General features: G+C 45.7%; 1 protein-coding gene across 1 annotated transcript in view; it reads left to right on the top strand.

Moving 5' to 3' along the window:
• The window catches only part of LOC144692257 (G protein-coupled receptor kinase 5-like), a 137082-nt gene that overhangs the window by 21286 nt on the left and 91502 nt on the right, over positions 1-24294 (top strand). The window contains exon 2 of the mRNA XM_078560859.1: positions 3726-3821. Coding sequence (XP_078416985.1) covers positions 3726-3821 — 96 coding nt within the window. The remainder of the gene's footprint in view (positions 1-3725; positions 3822-24294) is intronic.

Here is a 24294-nt window from a genome sequence, read left to right on the forward strand (position 1 = left end):
AAAAAAATGTCAAATGTCACTTGTTGTAAAAAAAATACCCATCTGGTTCACTAACATCCTTCAGGGAAGGAAATCTGCCGTCCTTACCTGGTCTGGCCTACAAGTGACTCCACACCCAGAGCAATGTGGTTGACTCTTAACTGCCCTCTGAAATAACTGAGCAAGCCACTCAGTTCAAGGGCAATTATGGATGGGCAACAAATGCTGGCCTTGCCAGTGGTGCCCACATCCCATGAAAGAATATTTTAAAAAAAAAAGCTTCCAATTGATTGCCCATTTAGAACTATCCCGAATGCTGGGAGTATCAGTTTGCAGAGACCCCCTTGAGTGAGAGGAATTACAGTCTTCATCAACCTCTCCGGCTCCAGTCAATCCTAGACACATGGAATGATACAGCACAGAAGGAGGCCCTTTGGCCCATTATGCCTGTGCTGGCTCTTTGATAGTACCATCCATTTAATCCTTCCTTTCCTCCAGAGTCCTTCAGGCTTGATAATACTGAAACAAAAACAGAAAGTGCTGGAAAAACTCAGGCCTAACAGCACCTGTGGAGAGAAAGACAGTTAACCTTTTGCGTCCTTATGACTCTGAAGAAGAGTTTAGTCCCAGTCCCCTTTTCTCCAGGGCCCTTCAGGCTTTTTAATTTCTTTTCGTAAGTTACTATTGAATCACCTTTTCAGGCAGTGCGTTTGAATCATTGTAACTGGCTGTGTTTTTATACAAAAAAAACTTCTCATCTCACCTCTGGCTCATGTTGTATTTATCTTAAATCTGTCTCCTCTGATTACTGACCCACCTCTTCCCCCCCCCCCACTCTCAATGGAACGTTTCTGTTTATTTAATGAACTGATTCTCTCTGTGATACTGTGGATTGGCTCTGGGGCTTGGATTACCAAGTCTGCCACCAGAAGCACAACGATGTTCCCATTTATCTGTCGCCGGGCGTGTCATCTTGGAGACGAATGGACCCTAAAAAGACTGAGCTTTTGCTTCATTGCTCCACTGTCAGAATTCAATTATTCAGGTTTCGTTCTGTTAGTGAGGTACCTTTCTTCATTCTCTTTTCTCTGGTAACTTAATGCTCCTGAAAATATATAAAGCCCATTTGTGTGCCCTTCAATCCACTCCATCTTTTCGGTATCAAGGCTAAAGGACCCAACTCCTCCTCATTTCTGATGATGCTAGGGATCTAGTCTTGTGGTCCAGCGCTGTTTTGCCTCTGGACTTTGGATGAATCCCTTGTACTTGGTGATTTGACCCGACCAGAGCACCAGGCGTCTCCTGTTCCTAGCGTCGTTGATTTGCTGCGATACGGTTTGCTTTAGGTGCCCCTACAACACCTCTAGGACCGTGCCCAGAGTGGGCACGCTCTCTGACATGCCAGCCCAGGTGGGTGAGCAGTGCCAAGTCTTATTGGCACTGGCCTTGTTCGTGTCCCCAGCTGTGCACCTTGCAGCTGGGAACCCTGCTGACTCCACACGGCAGCTGTTTCTACAGTCGGGAGGGGTCAGTGACCAAAGGATATGGATTTGAGGTCATTGGCAAAAGAACCGAAGGAGGAAGAAAATTATTTTTTAAGCACTGGGTGAATTGCCTTAAAGGTGGGAGCAGATTCAGTCCTAATTTTCAAAAGGGAATTTGGATTTATACTTGGAAAGGAAGCCGCACGTTTCTGGGGAAAGAGCGAGGCAGTGGTGCTAGTTGGATTGCTTTCCCAAAGAGGCAACGGAGACACTACGAACGGAACATAGGAGCAGGAGTAGGCCATTCGGCCCCTCGAGTATGCTCTGCCATTCAATTAGATTCTGGCTGATCTACCTCGATGCCATTTCCCCACACTATTCCCATATCCCTTGATGCCTTTGCTATCTAGAAATCTATCGATTTCGGTCTTGAATATACTCAATGACTGGGCCTTCACAGCTCTCTGGGGTAGAGAATTCCAAAAATTTACCGCCCTCTGAGTGAAGAAATTCCTCCTCATCTCAGACCTAATTGGCCTACCCCTTATTCTGAGACTGTGTCCCCTGGTTCTAGACCCCTCCCACCAGCCCCCCCGCCCCCCCCACAAAGCCAGGGGAAACATCCTTCCTCCATCTACCCTGATACGTCCTGTAAAAATTTTGTAAGTTTCAATGACATCACCTCTCATCTTTTCAACTCTCGAGAATACAGGCCCAGTCTCCTCCCCCTCCTCCCCCATAGGACACCCCACCATCCCAGGAATCAGTCTGATGAACCTTAGTTGCACTCCCTCTATGGTGAATATATCCTTCCTGAAGTAGAGACACCAAAACTGGATGCAATACTCTAGGTGCAGTCTCACCAAGGCTCTATACAATGCAGTGTGCCATCTTTACTTCTGTACTCAAATCCTCTTGCAATAAAGGCCAACATACCATTTACTATTTGAATGAGCGCCTCGTGTGCTGTAAGACTCTGATTCCCCATCCTCCCTCCCTGTCGCTCCAACTGATTATTAGCTCAGAGAAGTCCAATAATCACTTTTTGATAAGGTCAGGACACTTCATGAAGCAATCACGGTATCTCTGTGGAATACACATTATTTCTGAGTGACAGAAGGAGGTTGGATGTGGATGTGAGGAAAGTGATGATTTACAAAGAGGGTACTTGTGTCACCTAAAATCTGAATTCCACATTGAGTGATATAAGAAAGCCACAACACACTCCCAGTCTTCACTCTGCCAAACTCCTCACTTGCCAGAGATCCATCTCTGTTGGAACTGAACACTGCATTCATCAGTCATTGATGAAGCAGCTGAAGATGGTTGGGCCTCAGACACTACCCTGAGTAACTCATTTAGCAATGTCCTCGAGCTTCGATGAAAGGGCTCCAACAACCACTGTCTACTTTTGCGTGATTCCAACCAGTGGAAAGACTCCCCCACCCCCAGCCACCACCGAGTTTCCTATTGACTCCAGTTTTGCTGGGGCTCCTTGATGCCACACTCGGTCAAATGCTGTCTTGATATCAAGGGCAGTCACTCTCACCTCATCGCAGGAGTTCAGCTCTTTTGTCCATGTTTGAACCAAGGCTGTAATGTGGCCTGGAGCTGATTTGGCCCTGGCAGAACCCAAAGTGGGCATCAGTGAGGAGGTTATTGCTGAGTGAGTGCCACTGGATAGCACTGTTACTGACACTTTCCATCACTTTGCTGGCGATTGAGAGTGGACTTGATGGGGTGGCAATTGGTCTGGCTGGATTTGTGCTGGTTTTTGTGGACAGAGCGTACCTGGGCAATTCTCAGATTCACATTGTCTGCCTGGTAGATGCCAATGTTTTACTGGAACAGCTTGGCTAGGGGCGTGGCTAGTTCTGGAGCACAAGACTTCAGCGCTACAGCTGCGATGTTGTTGAGTCCTATAGCCTTTGCTGTATCCAGTGCGCTCAGCACTCGGGATAGCTCTGTTCTGTTAATCAATAAGTAAAAACTAATTTTAAATGAAGTTTGAGCAACATTAAATAAGTTTTTTAAAAAATTATTTTGATTACTCGTTTTTATTTGTGTTCGTTTGCACAGGACATCTCCAGGGAGCTTATAACTCCCAAAGCTGTGCTATGAAGTATTTTCTTTTTTAAAAAAAAAAAAATAATTCATCTGGCATTTCAAAACAAAAAAAGTTGCATTTTTTATTTTTATTTTTGGTTTTATTTACTAAATGATTTGAAAATATGGCCTTTGTTAACGATTTATTTCCTAAAGGTGGCGGAGGGAAGAGGAAAGGCCGGAGTAAAAAGTGGAGAGAGATGCTGAGGTTGCCCCACGTCAGTCAGTGTGAGGACTTGCGACAGACTATCGGTAAGCTACCCTCAACTTGAGGAAGTGCCCTGGTTCCAAACTGTGATACTGACGACGCGCAGCTTCTGTTGTTGCCCGTTCGCTGTGTGTAAGACAGGCCATGTGATGGCTCTCCTGGTCTCGATTTTAAAATTCTTATCCATGTTTGCAAATCCCTCCGTGGCTTTCTCCCTCCTTATCTCTGTAAGCTCCTCTAGCTGTACAGCCCCCAGACCTCCGCGTTCCTCTTATTCTGACCTTTTGCGTAATCACTCTGCCGCTGGCGACTGTATTGTCAGATGGTTCATGGCGAAACTCAGGAATTCGCTCACTAAACCTCTCCACCTCCCTCTCCTTCTTTTAAGACACTCCTTAAAACCTACTTTTTTGACCAAACTGTCCAAATAACCACCTCATGTGGCTTGCCCACGCTTTTGTGAAGTGTCCTGGGATGTTGATGTTAGTTGTTTTTGCTGGGTCCCAACAGTGAGTGCAATTGCAGTGAAGAAAATGGCACCAGTTTGTTAATGAAGGGTCATTCAAATAGGATTTCCCTTTTTTATTATTAAACTGTGTTCAGTAACCCTTCAATTGGAACTGATCTCACTAGCAGTTTGATTATTCCTTCGTAGTGGATGGATTACCGTAACAAGAACCTGGGAGCTTGTAGCTTCAAGTTTGAGATGTCATGCTAGGTGGTAGGAACCAATGGTGCAATCCAATTGGATCATGTTGACAATATTAGAAATGCAGGTCCCTTTAAGAGTAAACCGGGACTAGCTTCAGAGTGAATTGAGAGCAGGTGTTGCTCACTGAAGCCTGCACTTAAGAGCTGGGTTTTTCCCCCCAGTCAGGGAATTGGCTTCTGGACAGGGAGAGAATCCAGAAGGGAAGAGAGGAAACTGGTGTTTGTACTGAACAGTAGTTTAACAATAAAACAGCTGAGATTCACAGTGTGTCTTCTGTTGCCTGGTTCAGTAAATGGATATCCACCTATCAAACACATGTACCGGATGGTCTGCAAGGATCCACGTGAGGATCTGATTGGTCCATTGTACCAATCAATGCTAACCTCCTGACTGCGTTGACCAATCAGCAATATAAGGTGTTCACTGGAATCGTATAACAATTATACTGTTAAGTTTATATGCACAAGCTATTAATTACTGTTAGTTGATGGCAACTGACAAAAAGTAAATCTGGGGCCATTGCCTTACGTGAAGTATAATTTTGAGAGAGTGCACGATTGTGAGAACCTGCGCTGAGGCTTGGTCTGAAATACGTTACTTGGGAAAAGGAGAACGAGCTTAACTCCGCACCCAACTGTATGTCGGTAGCCCAGTTAATATGGTTGGGTAATGAATCCCTTTCTGAGACTCCAGTGCCTGGAGCATCCCTTGCACAGAACGAAGAATGATTGGAAGTAATTATTAGCCAGTTTGGATCTGGCTGAAAAAGTTCTTCCCCATGCCTCCTCTGATCTTTCTACCAATCACCTTAAATCTGTGCCCCCTGGTAATTGACCCCTCAGCTCGGGGAAACAAGTCTTTCCTGTCTACCCTATCTAGATTCCTCATCATTTTGTACACCTCAATTAGGTCACCCCTCAGCCTCCTCTGTTCTAAGGTAAACAACCCCGGCCTATCCAATCTCTCCTCATAGCTGCAATTTTCAAGCCTTTGGCAGAATTCTTGTAAATCTCCTCTGGACTCTCTCCAGAGCAATTATGTCCTTTTTCTGTAAGGTGTGGGTACATCCACAGTGCTGTTAAGAAACGAGTTACAAGATTATGACCTGGCGACAGTGAAGGAACAGTGATGGGGGGGAGGGGGGGGGTGAATTGCAGGTGGTGATGTTTCTGTCCTAACCAATATTTATCTCTCGATTGCTTCACTAACTGTAAAACACTTTGAGATGCCCTAAAGTTGTGAAAACTGTTGTGTCAATGCCAAGTTTGTCAGTGTCTCTTTGGGAAAGAAATGTTACTGCTGTTTCCTGTGTAGTCAGATTCTGCAACTTCAGTGCAAGGAGTTCAGCAACAGAATTTGCTGTGGTTATTGATTGCATCAGGAAAGGTTTACCCATCTTTAGAAGGCTGTTGACTGTATCCGATTTTTCTCATGTCCCTTTTTATTTTGGAAATGAAACATCTTTATGTTTAAAAAAAAAAAAAATCCCTTCACCTTCACAGTATGCATCACGTTTTGGTAAAGTAAATGATAAAAGTAATGACCGTGCCCCCGAAACCTGGATCTGAGAAGCCCCTTTCTGTCAACAATGAGCAGACTGACGCGAAAGCTCGGTCAGCAGTAGCTCGAGCATGACGAGCTTCCTGACCTTACACTAGGTCTTTGGTGAAATTTCCTGTATCAGCTGTCAGATTGGTTTCTTCTTGGCGTTTGGTTGGGGTGGGTGGGTGGTGGGGTTGCTGGGGTGTGTTGGGACTGCGGAAGTTCAAGGTTTCAGTAATCGTAGGAGCCAAACAGCCACAAAATGTTGGGGCGTTTAACAGGCCCCTGGCTGTTTGTGGAAAGGGCTATCAAAATGTGAGTTATGCACTCACCAGTCAGAGTTATTTGAAAGGGGAACATGATTCTCTTTGGGGGAAAAAAAGTTGCAATGTCAAAATAAAGTGACTAGTGAAATTCCATTTCCCTTAGATTTTTAACAGAAAAATACCCCTCCCGAGGTATGCTGTTAAACACAGCAGCGAACCCCAGTGCTGATAAAAAGTAATTAAAAAAAAAAGAAAAAACTTGCATTTATGTAGCCTCTCCCATGACCTTGGGATGTTGCAAAACACTGTTGCAAAAGCCAATGAAGTGCCTTTGTGAAGCAAAAGCAGAAAATGGTGGAAGCAGTCAACAACGCCGGAGAGAGAGAAAAAACAGGGTTTAACTTTTCAACCGAGTGACTTTTCGTCTGAAGATGGGTTACCGAGCTGAAACGTTAACTCTGGCTATCTCCGCAGGCGCTGTCTGACTTGCTAAACACGGCCAGCGCTTTCTGTTTTTTTTTACTTCAGATTTCTAGCATCCGAGGTATTTTGCTCTTGTGCAAATGCTTTTCGGAAGTGTAGTCACCGCCGTGCTGGGGGAAGACGAGACAGCCGATTTGTGTGCAGTGAAGTGTGACGGTGTGACAGATTGTCTTGGGTTGTATGTGGAGTGAGTGCTCTGAGTTTATAACATGAGGGTAAAGTTCAGGTCGGGCCACAGGTGGTAGAATAATAAAATATAGCACTAGAAGGAAACCATTTAACACGTTGAACCCGTTCAGGCTTTTTGAAAGAATGTTTTTTCAAATTTATTCTTTCATGGGATGTGGGTGACTCTGGCGAGGCCAGCATTTGTTGCCCATCCCTAATTGCCCTTGAATTGAGTGGCTTACTCGGCCATTTAAGGGGGCAGTTAAGAGTCAACCATGTTGCTGTAGGTCTGGAGTCATGTGTGGACCAGTCCGGGTAAGGACGGCAGATTTCCTTCCCTAAAAGGCATTAGTGAACCAGATGGGTTTTTACAACAATCGACGATAGTTTCATGGTCACCGTGACTGCGACTAGCTTTCAATTCCAGATTTATTCCAGAATTTAAACTCCACCAGCCACCATGGTGGGGTTTGAATCAGAGCATTAGTCTGGCCCTCTAGAATTTTAGTCCAGTGACATTACCATACTCCATTGCCTCCCCTATTTGATCAGGCCTACTCTTTCTCCCCCGCACCCCCCCCACCCCAGCTCTTTCCCCATAGCCCTGCAAGGGTAGTGGGAGCAATCTGCGTGGGTCACATGATCACACAAGAAGCTTATTGCAGAGTATGAAGGCAACCTGCTAAACTGCACCCCCCCCACCACCACCCCCCAAAAATCCTTGTGACAGTGCTGAGTGTGCATGGCCCTGGATCTGAGTTTGTGTGCTGATCCTGAGCGAATTCAGGATCACGTGGAGCTTTATGCTGTACCCCCTCGGCCGTCTCATTATAATCCAGTGGCCTCGCAGCGGTAAGTAGCTTGCTTTTGTCCCCAATACGAGCTGCGTGATTTTTGAGTTGTGTCAGTAAATGAGAGACGTCTTGACCTTTGGAAGGGGAACATAAGGAATTTCAATCACAATGAGTGAAGCTGTAGGATCAGGATGTTTTAATAATCTTGGCTGGCAGCACTCGACGCAAGTTTAGCTTCCACTGGGCGTGAACAATTCAGGTTCAGCCCAGTGATGTTGCTTCTGACGGTGTTGGTAACAGTGCACTATTGAAATGTCTTCCACCCCGCCCAGTGGTGGAAGACCTGTTTCAGTTCCCCCTCCCTTATCTGTCCCTTGCACCCAGTCCTGCTTCCTTCCTGTCCTTCTGCTGACAACGTCATTTTAATTTTTGCTTTCACTATGAGAGTTTATGGGATGATCTCAGGGAACGCCAGTGGGATCCCTAGATCTGAAAAGCCTTGTTCTTGGCCATCGGGTGTAGAGTCAGTTGTGAAGCACGAGGTGTTCAGTTTAAACATCCATCTGCCCGCAGTAGGAACCAGTGGACCTTTCCAGATAGAGGTCAAGCAATAAGTGAGTTTAAAAAGTGTGAAGGCAGGATTGATTGGGGGTGGAGTGAGTGAAGGGGTATGAAGGGGAATTGAACGTCAAATGCTCTACGTCCCTCCAATTATACGTCCTGCACTACCTTTGCACCACTATTGATGGCCGCACCTTTAGCCATTTAGGCCCTAAGTTCTGGAATTAACCCCTTCCCCCATGCTCACCTCAAAACTCCAAACCTTTTTGCCACACTTGCGCTCTCTCTCTCCTTTTAGATTCTACTTAAAATTTCCCTCCTTGACCAAGATTTTGGTCAACTGTCTTCGTGCTTCATCGCCTCCTTTTGGCTAGAAGGAAGTGCGAGAGAAATCAGCCCAGATACCTGATCAGTAACCCGTGACTCCCTCAGCAAAAATGGATAGCGGATAAGAATGGGACCGGGTTCTGTAGTCTCACTCAAAATAAAAAAATTACCACTTAAGCGGAGTCACTTACTACGTTTTCCAATTGCTATTTTTAACTAAAGTTTTTGAAACATTTTTTTTCTTCTTTTAGGATTTGCTTTAAACGATGTAAAGGACTGAAATAGTAACATATGAAATGAGAGGAAGTAGTGTTAACGACACACTTGGTTTGCTGGTTTAACTGTACCATGTAGCTGGGTCTTTGTGCGATATGGCCAATGGTGCTTTGAATCTGGAAATGGGGTCCAAATACAAATGAAATGATTGAAATGTACTTTGTTTTTCTGGAAGAATACCTTGATCAGACCACACTTAAGGGGTATGGTGTACAGCTGTAGCCTCCATATTACAATGAAAGATATTAGCGCTCGGGAAAGATTGAACAGTTTCGGGCTCGGTTCTTTGGGAAAGAGAAGACCGATAGAGATCTTTAAGGTTATGAAAGGCTTGATTGGGTAGAGGCAGAGAAGATATTTCCACTTGTTAAGGAGTTCAAACCTAGGGTTCATAAAAATACAGTAGCCACTTCATTAGGGGTTTTACCCAGAGAGCACTGAGAATGTGCAACTTGCTACCACAAAGATTCTGTGGCAGCCTTCCATGTCTTAAGGCAATGGTTAGTGCCTTGGTAGTGAACTCTGTGCTATGCATTGCCTGGTGTGATTCAGGCCCTCTCCTCTGGCATGGCAATCTCTGCCGCACTTGCTGCAGAGGAAGACAATTGGGTTGAGAAAGATTGGCTGGCTTCTCTCTTTCTGTGGGCCAGCTGAGCTTTTTGTTTCTGCTCACCTCTTCCAATGTCCCTTCAAACAGTCAGCCTCAGAGGTCACGGGCCTCGGTGACTGTCTGCCATTTTCATATCTCGCTTGCAGGCATCCTCGTAGCAGAGGTATGGATGTCTAGGTGATGGTGACCCAGTGGCCAGCTCATCGTACAGAAGGTCATTGGGTATACAGCCACCATCCATCTGATGAACATGGCCGAGCTAGCGCAGACATCGTCGGCTTAGCAATGGGTGTATGCTGATGGGATTAGCACGCTCCAGGACCCCTGAGTTGGTGACCTTGCCCTGCCAAGAGAAAACGAGGATACGTCTGAGACAGTGAAAATGGAAACTGTTTAGCATGTGTTGTCTGGTCACGCCACTGTAGAGGAGTGTGCTGAAGACTTTAGTGTTCTCAGTCAGGTTGCTGTTGTTCCACATTCTTACTCAGCTTGGACGAAACAGCTGCAGCTTTTCTGATATCTGTGTGCCTGATGTTGATGGTCAAACCAAACTCTCTCTACCAGCATTAGAGAGTCTGTCCATTTGCCACTGAAGATGTTTCTTGGTATGGTATGGCATGGTCATCCACATCGTCAGCATTGATGAACCCTCTGATGAGGACTTGGTACACTTTTCTCTTGGATTTCAGGCTAGCAAGGCTGAACAACTTTCTGTCAGTTTTGGAGTAGCTGAGATGAATAGCATAGATGCATTTAAGGAAAAGCTAAATAAATATGAGGGAGAAAAGAATAGAAGGACTTTCAGATAGGCTGAGATGAAGTAGGGTAGGAGGAGACTCCTGTGGAGCATAAAAACTATCATAGACCAAATGGGCTGAATGGTTTGTTTCTGTGCTGTAGTTTCTTCATAACATGGCGACGTGTCTTGTGTTGCATTCAGGTATTTGGGATTACCTTATTGTCTCATTGGGTTGATGCATTTCAGAGGTTGTAAATTTTTATTATACGATGTTGTCATAAAAGCTACATGTTTGTCTTGTGACCATTGTGCTAATAATCTCCTGCTTGACGTTAAACCACAGCTGTAGGATATGTAGACAAGAGGGTAAACGAATAAAAAGGCTGTACGCACTTGGCAATCTGAGAGGTCAGGATTTGGATAGAATAGTGGAGGAATAAACCTCAGTTGTTCAAGAGGGCTGGTGCAGGCGACATCTCATCTTGTACTTATCTATTGATGGCATTTCCTTGTCTTGTAACATTTTTCCACCAAGAAGGGTAAGAGCTTTGGGAACGGCTTCCCCTCCAAGTCACGTTCTAAACCGTCTTGGACGTGTATCGCTGCTCCTTATCTAGAAATTCCCTAACTCTTTTGTTTTCGTTCACACTCAGGATATGAGCGTTGCCGCCAAAGCTGGTATTTATTGCTCACCCCTCGTTGCCCAGCAAAAGCGGTGGCGATGGGCCGCCTTTGTTCTTCATACAACATGAGTGGCTTGTTGGGCCATTGCAGAGGGCTGCTCAGAGATAACCACAATGGTGTGGGACTGGTGTCGCCTATGGGCCAGACCTGGCAAGATGGTTATGGACCGTCTCCTTGAATTGCTGCATTCCCTCCGGTGACGGTGCTCCCACAATGGCGTTAGGTGTGGCGATGTAATGTACAGCAAGTTTCCTTTTGTAATGGGACATCAATGAGCCAGTTGGGTTTTTATAAAAATCCAACAGATATTGATGGTCATTTTTCTGACGCTTGATTTTATTTTCAACTAACTTCAGATTCAGAAATTCAGACTTGCATTCCTTGGAGTATTAGACTGGATTTTCTGGGTTGCTACACCAGTAACACAGGCACGACACCACCATGCCTAACGCCATTGTGGGAGCCCCACCATCAAGGTAACTAGCATTTTAAACAGAATGCTTACCACCATCTTCTGGGCAACTTATGGCAATTAAAGAAGCCTTGATGGTGCTGCCCAATATATTAGACGTTATTTAGTTTCTTACCTCTTCATCCTAAAAACAAGAACATTACTTCAGGGGAAATGTGACTTGTGTTGTTGGCACTGGTGACAAGACACTGAAGCAGTCTGTGTTCAAATGTAGCCATACTTGGACAATATCCAGGCTTAGGTTGGCAAGTGGCAAGTAACATTCGTGCCACACAAGTGCCAGGCAATGAACATCTCCAACAAGAGAGAATCCAACCATCTCTCCTTGACATTCATTGGCATTACCATCACTGAGTCACCCACTATCAACATCCTGGGGATTACCATTGACCAGAAACTGAACTGGACTAGCCATTATAAATACTGTGGCTACAAGAGCAGGCTAGAGGCTAGGAATTCTGTAGCGAGTAACTCCTCCTGACTCCCCAAAACCTGTCCACCATCTACAAGGTACAAGCCAGGAGTGTGATGGAATACTCCCCACTTGCCTGGATGAGTGCAGCTCCTGCAATACTGAAGAGGCTCAACACTGTCCAGGACAAAGCAGCCCGCTTGATTGGCACCCCATCCACAAACATTCACTCCCTCCACCACCGACACACAGTGGCAGCAGAGTGTGCCATCTACAAGATGCACTGCAGGAATTCACCAAGGCTTCTTAGACAGCACCTTTGGCAGCAGATAGATGGGAACACCACCACCTGGAAGTTTCCCTCCAAGCCATTCACCACCCAGACTTGGAAATATATCACCGTTCCTTCACTGTCGCTGGGTCAAAATCCTGGAACTCCCTTCCTACAGCACGTGGACTGCAGCCGTTCAAGAAGGCAGCTCACCATCACCTTCTCGAGGGCAATTAGGGATGGGCAATACATGCTGGCCCAGCCAGCGACATCCACATCCCATGAATGAATTAAAAAATAAGGTGCAGCTTGTGGCTATCTCTGTAACATTAATCAACCTCCCTCAAACTCTGTCCTTTCGTTTGTGCTCTTTTCCCTTTTGATAGTTTGTCCAATTGTTGGGGATCCAGTTTCTGTAATTTCCTGGTCCCTCCATCTCCCTCTCCTCCTTTAAGACCCTCCTTAAGACTCATCATCAACCAAGCTTTTGGTCACTTCTCCCAATCCCTCCTTGACCTGAGTTTCCGTTTCTTATCCATGCAGCTTTGTGGAGCACCTTGCATTTATATAGCGCCTTTAACATAGTAAAAATGCCCAAGGTGCTTCAGAGGAGCATTAATCAAACAGAATTTGACATTGAACCATAGGAAAAAATATTGGGCAGGTGAAAGAAGTCGGTTATCAGGAACGGCTTAAAGGAGGAGAACAAAATGGAGAGATCCCGAGATTGAGGCTGGGAATTCCAGAGTTCAGGGCCCAGACAGCTGAATGCACGGCCACCACAGGTGTGGTGATTAAAATCTGGAATGTGCAAGAGGCAGAATTGGAAGGAGTGCACGGACCTGTGAGGATGTTACAGGCAGTATATAAATGCAAGCTATTGCTGAAATTGGGCTGCTAACAATATGACGGGGCGTGTGGAGATTATTTTTAAACAGTTTCAGAAGTCTCGGGTGTGACTTTTCGAACCTCTTGCAATTTTATTCTGCCCAACAAAATTGCAAGTTGGCAGGATGTAACATTAAAACGATCTGCTTTATTAATTTTTGTTTGACAAGAAATATATTTATTTCTGTGGCACCTTTAATAATTTTGGGATGCCCTAAAACTCTTTGGAGCTAAATATTTACTTCAGTAGTTTTTTTTTATTCATTCATGGGATGCGGGCTTCGCTGGCTGGGCCAGCATTTATTGCCCGTCCCTAGTTGCCCCTTGAGAAGGTGGTAGTGGTGAGCTGCCTTCTTGAGCCGCTGCAGTCCATGTGGTGTAGGTACTCCCACAGTGCTGTTAGGAAGGGAGTTCCAGGATTTTGACCCAGCCGCAGTGAAGGAACGGCGATATATTTCCAAGTCAGGACGGGGTGTGACTTGGAGGGGAACTTCCAGGTGGTGGTGTAGTCACTGTTAGCGTGACAGCAGTTACGTGCACGGGTAAACTCCCACAAACAGAAGTATGACAATGACCAGATAACCTGTTTTATTCGTGTTGTTGCTTGAGGGAGAATCTTGGAGAACTCCCACTGCTGCTCTTCACAATGGTGGTGTGGAATGTTTTGCACTCACCTAGGAGGGGCATTGAGGGCCTTGATTTAACGTCTTCTCTAAATGACGCCCCCTCCATCCATTCAGCACTCCCTCAGTACTGTGCTGAAGTGTCAAGTGCTCAAGTTCCGGGAGTGGGAGCTCGAACCTAGAGCTATCTGACTCAGAGGTGAAAGTGCTACCCGCTGAGCTCTGGCTGACCCAGTTTATGCATGTAAAATTTCTGTGGGAATCGATTCTTGTCGGCTAGGCTACAGTCCGCTGGCTGGTTGACTCACCGTAACTCAACCCTGAAACCGAACCACTGACGGTCAGCTGAGAATTTAAAAACGTGGTAACCTCTGTGGGTAACCTGCCAAGAGAGAGAAAAATGGAGCCAACGTTTCAATTCGATGGGCCTTTCATCAGAACACGTTATTTTTTGGTGGTCTCTTTTAGCCTGATTATGCTAATTAAAAGCAAATGACTTGGTATCAAACCTGTCATTGGTCCAGTGTCAAAGAACAAACCTAAAGCAAGCCCTCGCATATGGAAACTCGAGTTATCAACAGTCACAGATTGCAACTCTTTTGAGTACAATCACAGTTCTTGGTTTCCGGGAGTGGGACATGAACCCACAACCCTCTGATTCAAAGGCGAGGGTGCTATGAACTGAGCCACAGCTCGCATATGGAAGATGGCTTCTATTTTTGGTCGCCCGTTATTGCCTGCTGTACGGAGCTTAATGAGATAAACGAGTCGACTGCAAAAGCCAGAAGATCCCCTTCCCATTATCTCACACGCTCTCTTAACCAAGTTAAAATTATCTCCTGTGAGCCCTAATGAGATTGTGCTGGTGTTAATTGATTGGGCCATTGTATAAATACTGACACATGCATTTGGCAATGTTTCCCAGGCTGTGAGGAGGAGTAACTTGTTAATTGGAAGGCTGCCTGCTGTTCTGTGAATCTGACGTACGTACACCAGTGTTGTGCGTTGTGGAGCCGGTCTTCAGTTCAGTGGGTAGCATTCTCCCTCCTGATTCCGAAGGTCGTGGTTTCAAGCCCCATTCCAAAGACATGAACGCATTAAATCTCCACTGCTGCACGCCCAGGGCAATACCGAGGGAGTGCTGAACTGCTGGAGCCACTGTCTTTTTGGATGAGATGTTAACCCTGAGAGCAGGCTCAATTTAATGTTGCTCGGTAGGTCAGCTGTCACTTTGTTGTGCAGAAGGGACAAGTTAAGCCTCCCAAGGCTTTGATTAATGCTGTATCTTTATCCAAGAAACCCAGGTTTGCTGACCCACATTGGCTCCCATTTCAGCAACGCCTCAGTTTTAAAATTCTCATCCTTGTTTTCAAATCACACCCACCACCCATGGCTTCCAGTGTTTCCCCCTAAGATAGTGTAGCTGCACAGAAATCTGGAACATGCAGGCAGCAAAAAGGCTACGCACAGCTAACATTCTCTTTAAGATGTGGCAATCTTAAAGGGACCATGCAGGGCAACAAGCAGGCCATGCACAGCAAAGAGAATTTCGAGGGAATGTCGATTGTCCCTCACTGTCTCTCGCTGCTTAGCCCTAAACCCTGGAATTCCCTTGCTAAACTCAGTAACAGATTTTGATTGCGAACACTCCTGTGAAACCCTTTGGAATGTTTCACAGGTGCATTAAAACCGCAATATAAATGCAAGTTGATGTTGTTGTTGATTTCTGACTCTGACTTCCCTGCAGTTTAATGGAAGAGATTCCTTGAGTATTGCGGAAGCTTTTTGTCTTGCGCTCAAGACATTTCTCAAGAATATAAACCCAAGGGAGCTTTATACTGTATGAGAAGAGAGTGCTGATTGGTTGGCAAGTGGACTCCGATTGGTAGAGGTGTTGCCATGGAGAATGCACCAGTTGACGATGACTGACAGTTAATTGCCAAGCATTGTTTGAAATTTTAAACCAGGCAGCTTGACTCTTATTGGTCAAGGCATTGCCCTGAGGAATGAGCCAGCAAACGGCTGTCACTTATTTTTGTTTAGCTGAAAGATGCGCAATGTGTGTACATGTTCTTTCTGTCCGCAAAGAGCGGGGCCTTGAGATTCCACTGCACAGAGAGTCAAAACACAGCATCAGTGTCATTGAGTGAACGGTAAATATAAGGTGAAGGCTGGAGCTACAGCGTCAGGGGAGTGGGGGCAGGAAATTATTTTTCTTAAACGTGTATTTTCACATGGCAGGCATGTAGTGTGAGCTAGTGCCCTGCAATTACACAGAATTTACAGCACAGAAACAGGCCATTCAGCCCAACTGGCCAGTGCTGGTCTTAATGTTTCATACGAGCCTCCTCCCATCCTATCAGCATATCCCTCTAGTTAGTTTTCATGCAGTGAGTGGTTAGGATCTGGAATGCACTGCCTGAGAGTGTGGCAAAGGTGGGTTCAATTGAGGCATTCAAGAGGGAATTGGATTATTATCTGAAAAGGAAAATGTGCAGGGTTATGGGGAGAAGGTGGGGGGGAGTGGCACGAGGTGAATAGCTCCTTCAGAGGGCCAGCACAGACAAGATGGACCAAATGGCTTCCTTCGCACTGTAACCATTCTGTGATTTCCTGAGCTTCCCTTCAGATGCACCTAGGCAACTGATGAACTACTCTATGGGTTCCACATTCTGACCACACTCTGGGTAAAGAGATTCAATCCGTTAGTAACTGTCTTGTATTTACGGCTCCTTGGTTTTGCCAACTCCCCACACTCGCCACAAGTGGAAACACGTTCTCTACCCTATCAAACCACTTCATAAAGTCCTCTGTCAGGTCACCACTCGGCCTTCTGTTTTATGGAGAAAAGAGCCGCAGCCTGTTTAATCTTTCCTGAGGGGGTAACCCCTTGTATCGCCCTTGTTGGTTTTTTTTTTTTTTGCACCTTTTCCAGTGCCCCTATTTCCTTTTTTTTGTAATATGGAGATCAGAAGTAGGCACAGTTACTCTTGGTGTGTTTTTTCTGTGTTGTGTGTGGGATTTGCCAGATTCTGTTCTTGCTCTCCAGTGGAGCACTGATCACTTGGCACTGGGGAGGAAATGTACATTTGGACAAGCGATTAGGAAGACAAATGGAATGTTGTCATTTATTGCAAGGGGAATAGAATGGAAAAGCAGAGAGGTTTTGCTGCAGTTGTACAGGGCCTTGGTGAGACCACCCCTGGAGCACTGAACTATATTATTTAAGGAGGAAAATACTTGCGTTGGAGGCAGTTCAGAGCTCATTCGCTAGGTTGATCCCTGGAGGAAGAGGTTTGTTTTATGAGGGAAGGTTGAGCAGGTTGCACCTCTACCCATTGGAGTTTAGAAGAATGAGAGGTGATCTTTTGAAACATATAAAATCCTGAGGGGACTTGACAGGGTGGATGCTGAGAAGATGTTTCCCCTTGTGGGAGAGACTAGAACGAGGGGACACAGTTTAAAAATAAGCGACCTCCCACTTAAGACAGAGATGAGGAGAAGTTTTTTTTTCTCCGAGGGTCATTAGCCCGTGGAATTCTCTTCTCCAGAGAAGTGAAGCCATTCAATATTTTTAAGGCTGAATTTGATTGACTCTTGATCGACAAGGAGTATAGAGGGTAGATGGGAGTGTGGAGTTGAGGTCGCAATCAGATCAGTTATGATCATATCAAAGGATGGAGCAGGCTTGAGGGGCTGAAAGGCCTACTCCTCCTCATTTGTAAGCTCATATGTAACATGTAAGTAATGAGTGAGCGCAGCTGGTAACCTTGGCCACTCAGTCTCTCGCCCAGACCCTGTGTGTCAACGCTACACAGAAAGAAATCAGAGCTCCTCTCTGAGTTCTGCCCAACACAGTCCCTGCAAGACACAGAAGATATCTGGTGCTGTAGGATGTGAAGCCTTGTTGACAGTGGGTATCCGCACCAACTTTTAAGTTGTTCCCAGAGAGAGCACTAAGGTGAGGATGAGAACTGGCCCATTGACAGAGCACCAGTGGGGGCAGTCCTCTGCTAAGGCACAAACCTTTTGAATAACCTTTGTTCAACTGGAGTAAACCTCGGAGGAAAGGTGCATTTATTGATTTCTGGGCAGGGGAAGAAAGGTTATGGAAAAACAAACAGAAACCCTCCCCTTCCACTGAACGAAGCTGAAGCAGGTTTGCATATAAATACTCTGGGGCTGAAACTTCAACTGTGCAGGCTAATGGGGTACCAGATGGATGGAGTCTAAGTAGTGAGATGAAGGACCAGGCCACCTCTGTGTTCTAACGTCATGAGCAAATCATCGCCCCTGGTTATCACACAGGATAATGTGAAGACTGGTAGATGGATCAGCCTTTCAAACAGTGGCTGATTTTTACAACTCTTCTCTCTGCCTCGCTTGTGCGCGCTCACAGACTCTCTAACTTGTCGCCCAACAGTGTATTCAGTTTCTCTTTACCCTCTCTTAATTCCTCTCAGCGTTGGACTCAGCCGCTCATAGATTGACACTAGTCAGTGCCATGTTGCACCAGCCCTTTTCTATCATTCGTATTCTCTTTGCTTCAGTTATATTCCCTGACACCTAATCGAGGAGGCTTCAAACTTCTTTCTGTGGAAATGTAACTGAGGGTATAGCCTCTTCTGTTGTCTGTCATGGGTCACATGCTGTCCTGAGAGGCTCCGACCAATGAACCTTAAGAGCGGGCAATCCGGAGAGTTGAGGCTTCTCAATGAGAGTCCTGATCGAGCATGTGGACCTGAAAAGCTCTCTGTAATAAAGTTTACCTGTTTCTTGTTGAAACCTGTTTGCACTCTTGAGGAAACATGGTCAAAAAATGTGACTTTAGCATCTTTTCTTCCCCTTAAACTCTGTTACCCTGTTGGTGGAAAAAGTTCTGAATGTCTTTCCCTTCTTACACCAAAGGCCTTGCCCGAGCTTTTTAAGTTTCCAGACGTTCGCATTTGGGCTCATCAACATATCTTCACTCCTTCCCTTGAGAATTGTGTGAAGGTATTGGAAAGGGGTATGTGGGAATGTGGAGTTGGGGCCACAATCAGATCAGCCCCGACCTTATTGAACGGTAAAGCAGGCTGGAGAGGCCGAATGGCCTATTCCTCCTCATTCGTTTGTTCGTACAAATCGCAGGTTGATTAGCAGCCTGTCAGACCATGACGTGTACACTCCTCCTCCCAGGGTCATAACCATCCTTATACCACTGGGGTGCTTAGGCCTACTGGCAGGAAGCTTTTATGAGGTCCCATAGGAGGGGAAGGGGGTGCCCTTACACATCCACTGGACTCTAGTATCCCGTTAGATGTCAACCCAGAACTCAGAGTGGTAAGATTCCAACCCTGCGGCCTCCCTCTCTGTGGTGCAAGTTGTCAAAGGTCCATTCGGGTGTCACCATCACAAACGTCCAGGAAGACTCCAATCTCAAGTGCTGAAGGACAGGCTCCTCATTAGAACCCCAGACCCGTGTCTCCCTTAGTGGCTTTCCCTCTTGACACTGTACTCCGACCTCCCTTCCCTTACCCCGTTCCTTTTCTTTACCTCTGTGCAATCCATCATCAAGGCTATATTTGATAAGGAAAGTTTCTTTTTATTTTTGTTGTTATTTGCACAATGAAAGGAAATATGTTTGCGGTTTGTGGTGAGGCGTTGGTAACGGCTAAAAGCTTCAACTTGTCGTGGGAGCGGATGTATCGGACAAAACGCTTTAACGGCAAAGTATAGTTTCTGGTAACAGTATGAAGAAATTGGAGGTTTCTGCTCTAGTGTTTGAATGAAGAGTTCAGTTTGTGTGTGATTTCCACATCAGCTTTAAAGGAAGAACTTGTATTTATATTGGACCTTTCATGACCTTGGGACAGCTCAAAATGCAGTCCTGCCAATTAAGGACCTCTGAAGTGTATTCACTGTTCTCTGGAAATGTGGCAACCAATTTGCACACAGTTCCCACATACCGCTTAAAGGCAAAACGCTGCAGCTGCTGGAAACCTGAAATAAAAACAGAAAATGCTGGAAAATCACAGGTCTGGCAGCATCGGTGGAGAGAGAGAAACTGAAACTATTTTCGTCCCACGAAAAGTAGTTTAATTAATCGCCAGATAAGCTGTTTTTTTTTATTGATGTTGGGTGAGAGGTTAATATTGGCCAGGGCACTTGGCGGTGGGGAGAGGGGAATGCTCTTCTTCGAGATAGTGTGACCTTTTACGCCCACCTGAGAGGGTCATTGCCTCATCTGAAATTCGGAACTTCTGACAGTGCACTCACACTCACACAGCAGCACACTGGGCTGTCAGCCTAGATTTATGTGTGCAGGCCACAAGTGAGATCAACAACTGACGACTTCCTGATTCAGAGGTGAATGTGCTACCTACTGAACCATCTGTAGCGTTGACACTATAAACTGAAGAAATGACTGTTTTCAGCTTTAAAAAGTACACCACCGTGCTAAATTCTAAGCAACAGGACATTTGCACGTTGACAGCTTTTTCAAATCCCCCCCCACCCCACCCCTGCCCTCTGAAGGAAACTGCATCTTCTGGTTAAACAAACAGCCTAAGGTTGTAACGAACGTTTCCTCATGATGCTTAGAAAGACTTACAGCACAGAAGGAGGCCATTTGGCCCATTGTATCTGCGCTGGCTGTCAAAGAGCTCTCCAGCCTACTTCCACGTTCCAGTTCATGGTCTATAGCCATGCAGATTGCGGCACCTCAAGTGCATATCTGAATGTTTTTTAAATGGGATGAGGGTTTTTACCTCTACTATCCTCTCAGGCAGTGAGTTTCAGATCCCCACCGCCCTTTGGATGAAAACATTACTCCTCAAATCCCCTACAATCCTTCTACCAATTACTTTAAATCCATGCCCACAGTTATTGACCCCTCTGCTTATCTCAGAATGGTTACAGCTGTTATGATCCCCACTGAGGTTACCCCTGGACAAGCCTGATCCCAGAGTGGAGCCCAGCTTGATAGATCCTAACCTTTATTTGTTACGTGGACACAGTAGCTACTGAATCTGGTCAGCGGAGTCAGCTAATGAACTTCTAACAAAAGCATAAAACATCTATTCATCAAGAAAAGATGAACTATATTACAATACTCCTTCACACACAACTATACCTTTATAGATATATACAGATTTGTAAGGATAACACAAGTTACAAAAGCTATCTTATACTCTAATGTCCACAGTAAGTACACAGTCCATGTAAACCAATGGCACCCTGTGGTCAGACATACTACACTCTGAAACCAAGTGACTGATGTCACCTCAACCAGATGCTAGAGATCTCTCCTCAACTCCCCCCCCCCCCCCAGAGGCTTGTCACACCGTGAGCCAACCAGTCTCACTGAGCTCTGTCTTTCACATGAGGATTTCCAATCTCCACTCTCCAAGAACTTGCTTTGGAATCTTCTCCCAAACTGAAGCTTTCTCTCACTTGCCTTCTGCAAGGGTTCACCTCCAGGGTTTCAAACTCTCCTTCCGATGTTCCTCTTCCCTGGGTCACCACATGCATTCAAGCTGTCTTCCGTGTACTCTCTCTCACCGACTCAGCCGTCAACAGTACACCACTACTTCACATGCCCATGGCAAAGAGCTACAGACCTTCAGTTGTCTTTTTGGACATTCTGGCATCTTGCAAACTGTTCTCGCTTTACATCTGCTTTCTTTAAGCTTGAAGCTTGGAGCCTTTCTCTGCCTCTCACTCCAAACTTCACTAATGGGACCTTTTCCAGGTTCCTGTCCTTCCTTTGACTAGAAGGTCTTCTTGGGACTTTCTCTTCTTTCTGTCTCACTCTTGGCCTTGGGACCTTTTGGTTCTTTTGAGAAACCTGGAGTTCCCCCTCCCAGTGTCCAGTCTTTCTGGGGTCTTGGTTTCAAACTGAACTTAAGACAGCTGTTTCTTCAGTTTTTGTGTGCCTGTGGGAGGGACCTGCCTCTGGTCCCCTGTTGGTAGGCAATAGCCCAATTCTTCTACTCCTATGTTTGCTTTACTTCTTAAGTTGTAAACTCTCATTAGAAATGCAAGCACCTTTTCTGAAGCGAAACTAAAACTCAATTTGACCTTTTAACACACAGGTATGGAAAATACAAACCAAACTTAAACTTTAAAACTAAAACTCATTCCTAACACCTACAAACACAAATATAACTTACTTAACCTATCTCTATTTCCTAACAACAGCACAGAAGGAGACCATTTGGCTTGCGTCTGTGCTGGTTTTCTGCTGGAGTACTTCACTTTGTGCTACTCCCCCTGCCTTTTCTCCCTAGCCCTGCACATTTTTTCTTGTCAGATAATGATCCAACTCCCATTTGAAAGCCTCAAATGACTCTCTCTCCACCATGTTCTCAAGCAGTGGATTCCAGACTTTAACCACGTGCTGTGAGAAAAAGCTCCTCTTCATGTCACCATTTACTCTCTTGCCAGTTACCTTACCTTACCAGTGCCCTCTGGTTCTCGATCCTTCCACCAATGGGAACAGTTTCTCTTCCCATATACTCTGCCCAGATCTGTCATGATATTATACACTTTAATCAAATCTCCCCTCAGCTTCCTCTAATCTAATTGAGCTTTTGGCACCAGACATGAGCTCTCTTTTTTTTTCGTGTGCTATCCGACTCTGTATGTTGTTTGACGTTTGCATGGGTGGGCATCTTACATTTGTGAGTCCACCTTTTTTCTTTGTGCAAACTTAATTGTTCTGAACCCTCTTTTATCTCCTTGAATACCTCCCACTCCTCTGACAATGACCTTCGAGGAGCTGCTTCCAGTCCACTTTTGCCAAATCACATCTCCACTGAGTAGAATTGGCCTTTCCCCAATTTAAAACTTCTACTCTAGGTGCTTTTACATAACTGCTCTAAATATAACTGGTTTTAGAGTGATCAGCGCCTTGATGTTGGGCAAGTTGGCTTGGAGAGGTTGCTGCTAGTCACTTAAAACCAGCCCAGCTGGGTAGGACACACAATTCGTATGCCTGACACCGGACTCCTGAAGCAACTGCTCTACTTGGAGTTCAGTCAGGGCAGGAGACTCCAGCTTTAGGAATGTCCTCAAGCGTCCATGAAGCAAATTAAGCATCCCTGTCGACTCATGGGAGTCCCGGGCTTGTGACCGACCAAAATGGAGAAGGCTTATTCGGGAAGGCACCATACGTGAGAGATTTTTTTTCAGGAAAGTGCAGAGGCGAAGTCAAGAGGCAAACCTCCAAATAACCCATCTAACCCACCCTTCAAGCACCACCTGAACCGCACGTGGCAGAGTCTGCAGATCACATACTGGACTTAGCAGCCGCCTCGGAACCCATCGAACCGGAGTGGAAGCAAATCATCCTCGATCCCAAAGGGCCAAAAATCTAGCTATTCTGATCACCACCATCTCACTGACCTGCCCAGATTCATTTTTTTAAAACTAAGCCCAGAGTTGTCCTTTCTCTTGTTGGCCTAGCTACTTACTGGCTAACAGTGCCAGGCAATGACCATCTTGAACAAGAGCAAATATAAACCATACTCCCTTGACATTCAGTGGGATTACCACCTCTGAATCCCCAACTATCAACATCCTGAGGGTTACCATTGACCGGAAATTGAACTAGACTAGCCATATAAATACTGTGGCTACAAGAGCAGGCCAGAGGCTAGGAATCCTGCAACGAGTAACTCACCACCTGATTCCCCAAAGCCTGTCCACCATCTACAAGGCACAAGTTAGGAGTGTGATGAAATACTCTTCACTTGACTGGATGAGTGCAGCTCCAGCAACACTTGAGAAGCTTGACACCATCCAGGACGAAGCAGCCTGCTTGATTGGCACCCCATCCACAAACATTCACTCCCTCCATCACCACCGACGCACAGTAGCAGCAGTGTGTACCATCTACAAGATGCACTGCAGGAACTCACCAAGGCTCCTTCGACACCACCTTGCAAACCCATGACCACTATCATCTAGAAGGACAAGGGCAGCAGATAGGTGGAAACACCACAACCTGGAAGTTACCCTCCAAGCCACACACTATCCTGACTCGGAAATATATCGCTGTTCCTTAAGTGTTGCTGGGTCAAAATCCTGGAACTCCCTTCCTAACAGCACTTTTTAAAAAAAAATTCATTCACGGGATGTGGGCTTCGCTGGCTGGGCCAGCATTGATTGCCCTTCCCTTGAGAAGGTGAATGGCGAGCTGCCTTCTGTGGGTGTACCTACACCACATGGACTGCAGCGGTTCAAGAGGGCAGCTCACCACCACCTCCTCGAGGCAAATTGGGGATGGGCAATCAGTGCTGGCCCAGCCAGTGATGCCCACATCCCATGAATGAATAAATAATTTTTAAAAAAAAGTTCTGAATGTATTTCAAGCATTCTGCACCCTCTGTAGCTTTTACACTGAATTAGGGCAGCTGAAATCGCCTACTAGTATTGCCCTTTTTGTTTCTGCACTTCCCAGCAATTAGCCTACATATTGACTCTTCTATCTCCCTCTGTTTGGGGATGTGTAATAAACTCCCAGCAGTATGATTGCTCCTTTCTGGCTCTGTCGTTGTTTGAACTGCCTTCCAGTTTAGCGTCTCTCCCGACAGCTGCGATTATTTCCTTAGCCGACATGGCAATTCCCCTCTTTTTTTTCTTTAAACCCACTTTCTATCCCTCTGAAAATCCTGTCACCCGGAATTCGGAGCTGCCATTTCTGTC

This window comes from Cetorhinus maximus, chromosome 2, assembly GCF_964194155.1.
Source record: "Cetorhinus maximus chromosome 2, sCetMax3.hap1.1, whole genome shotgun sequence".
In the NCBI taxonomy this organism is placed as follows: Eukaryota; Metazoa; Chordata; class Chondrichthyes; order Lamniformes; family Cetorhinidae; genus Cetorhinus; species Cetorhinus maximus.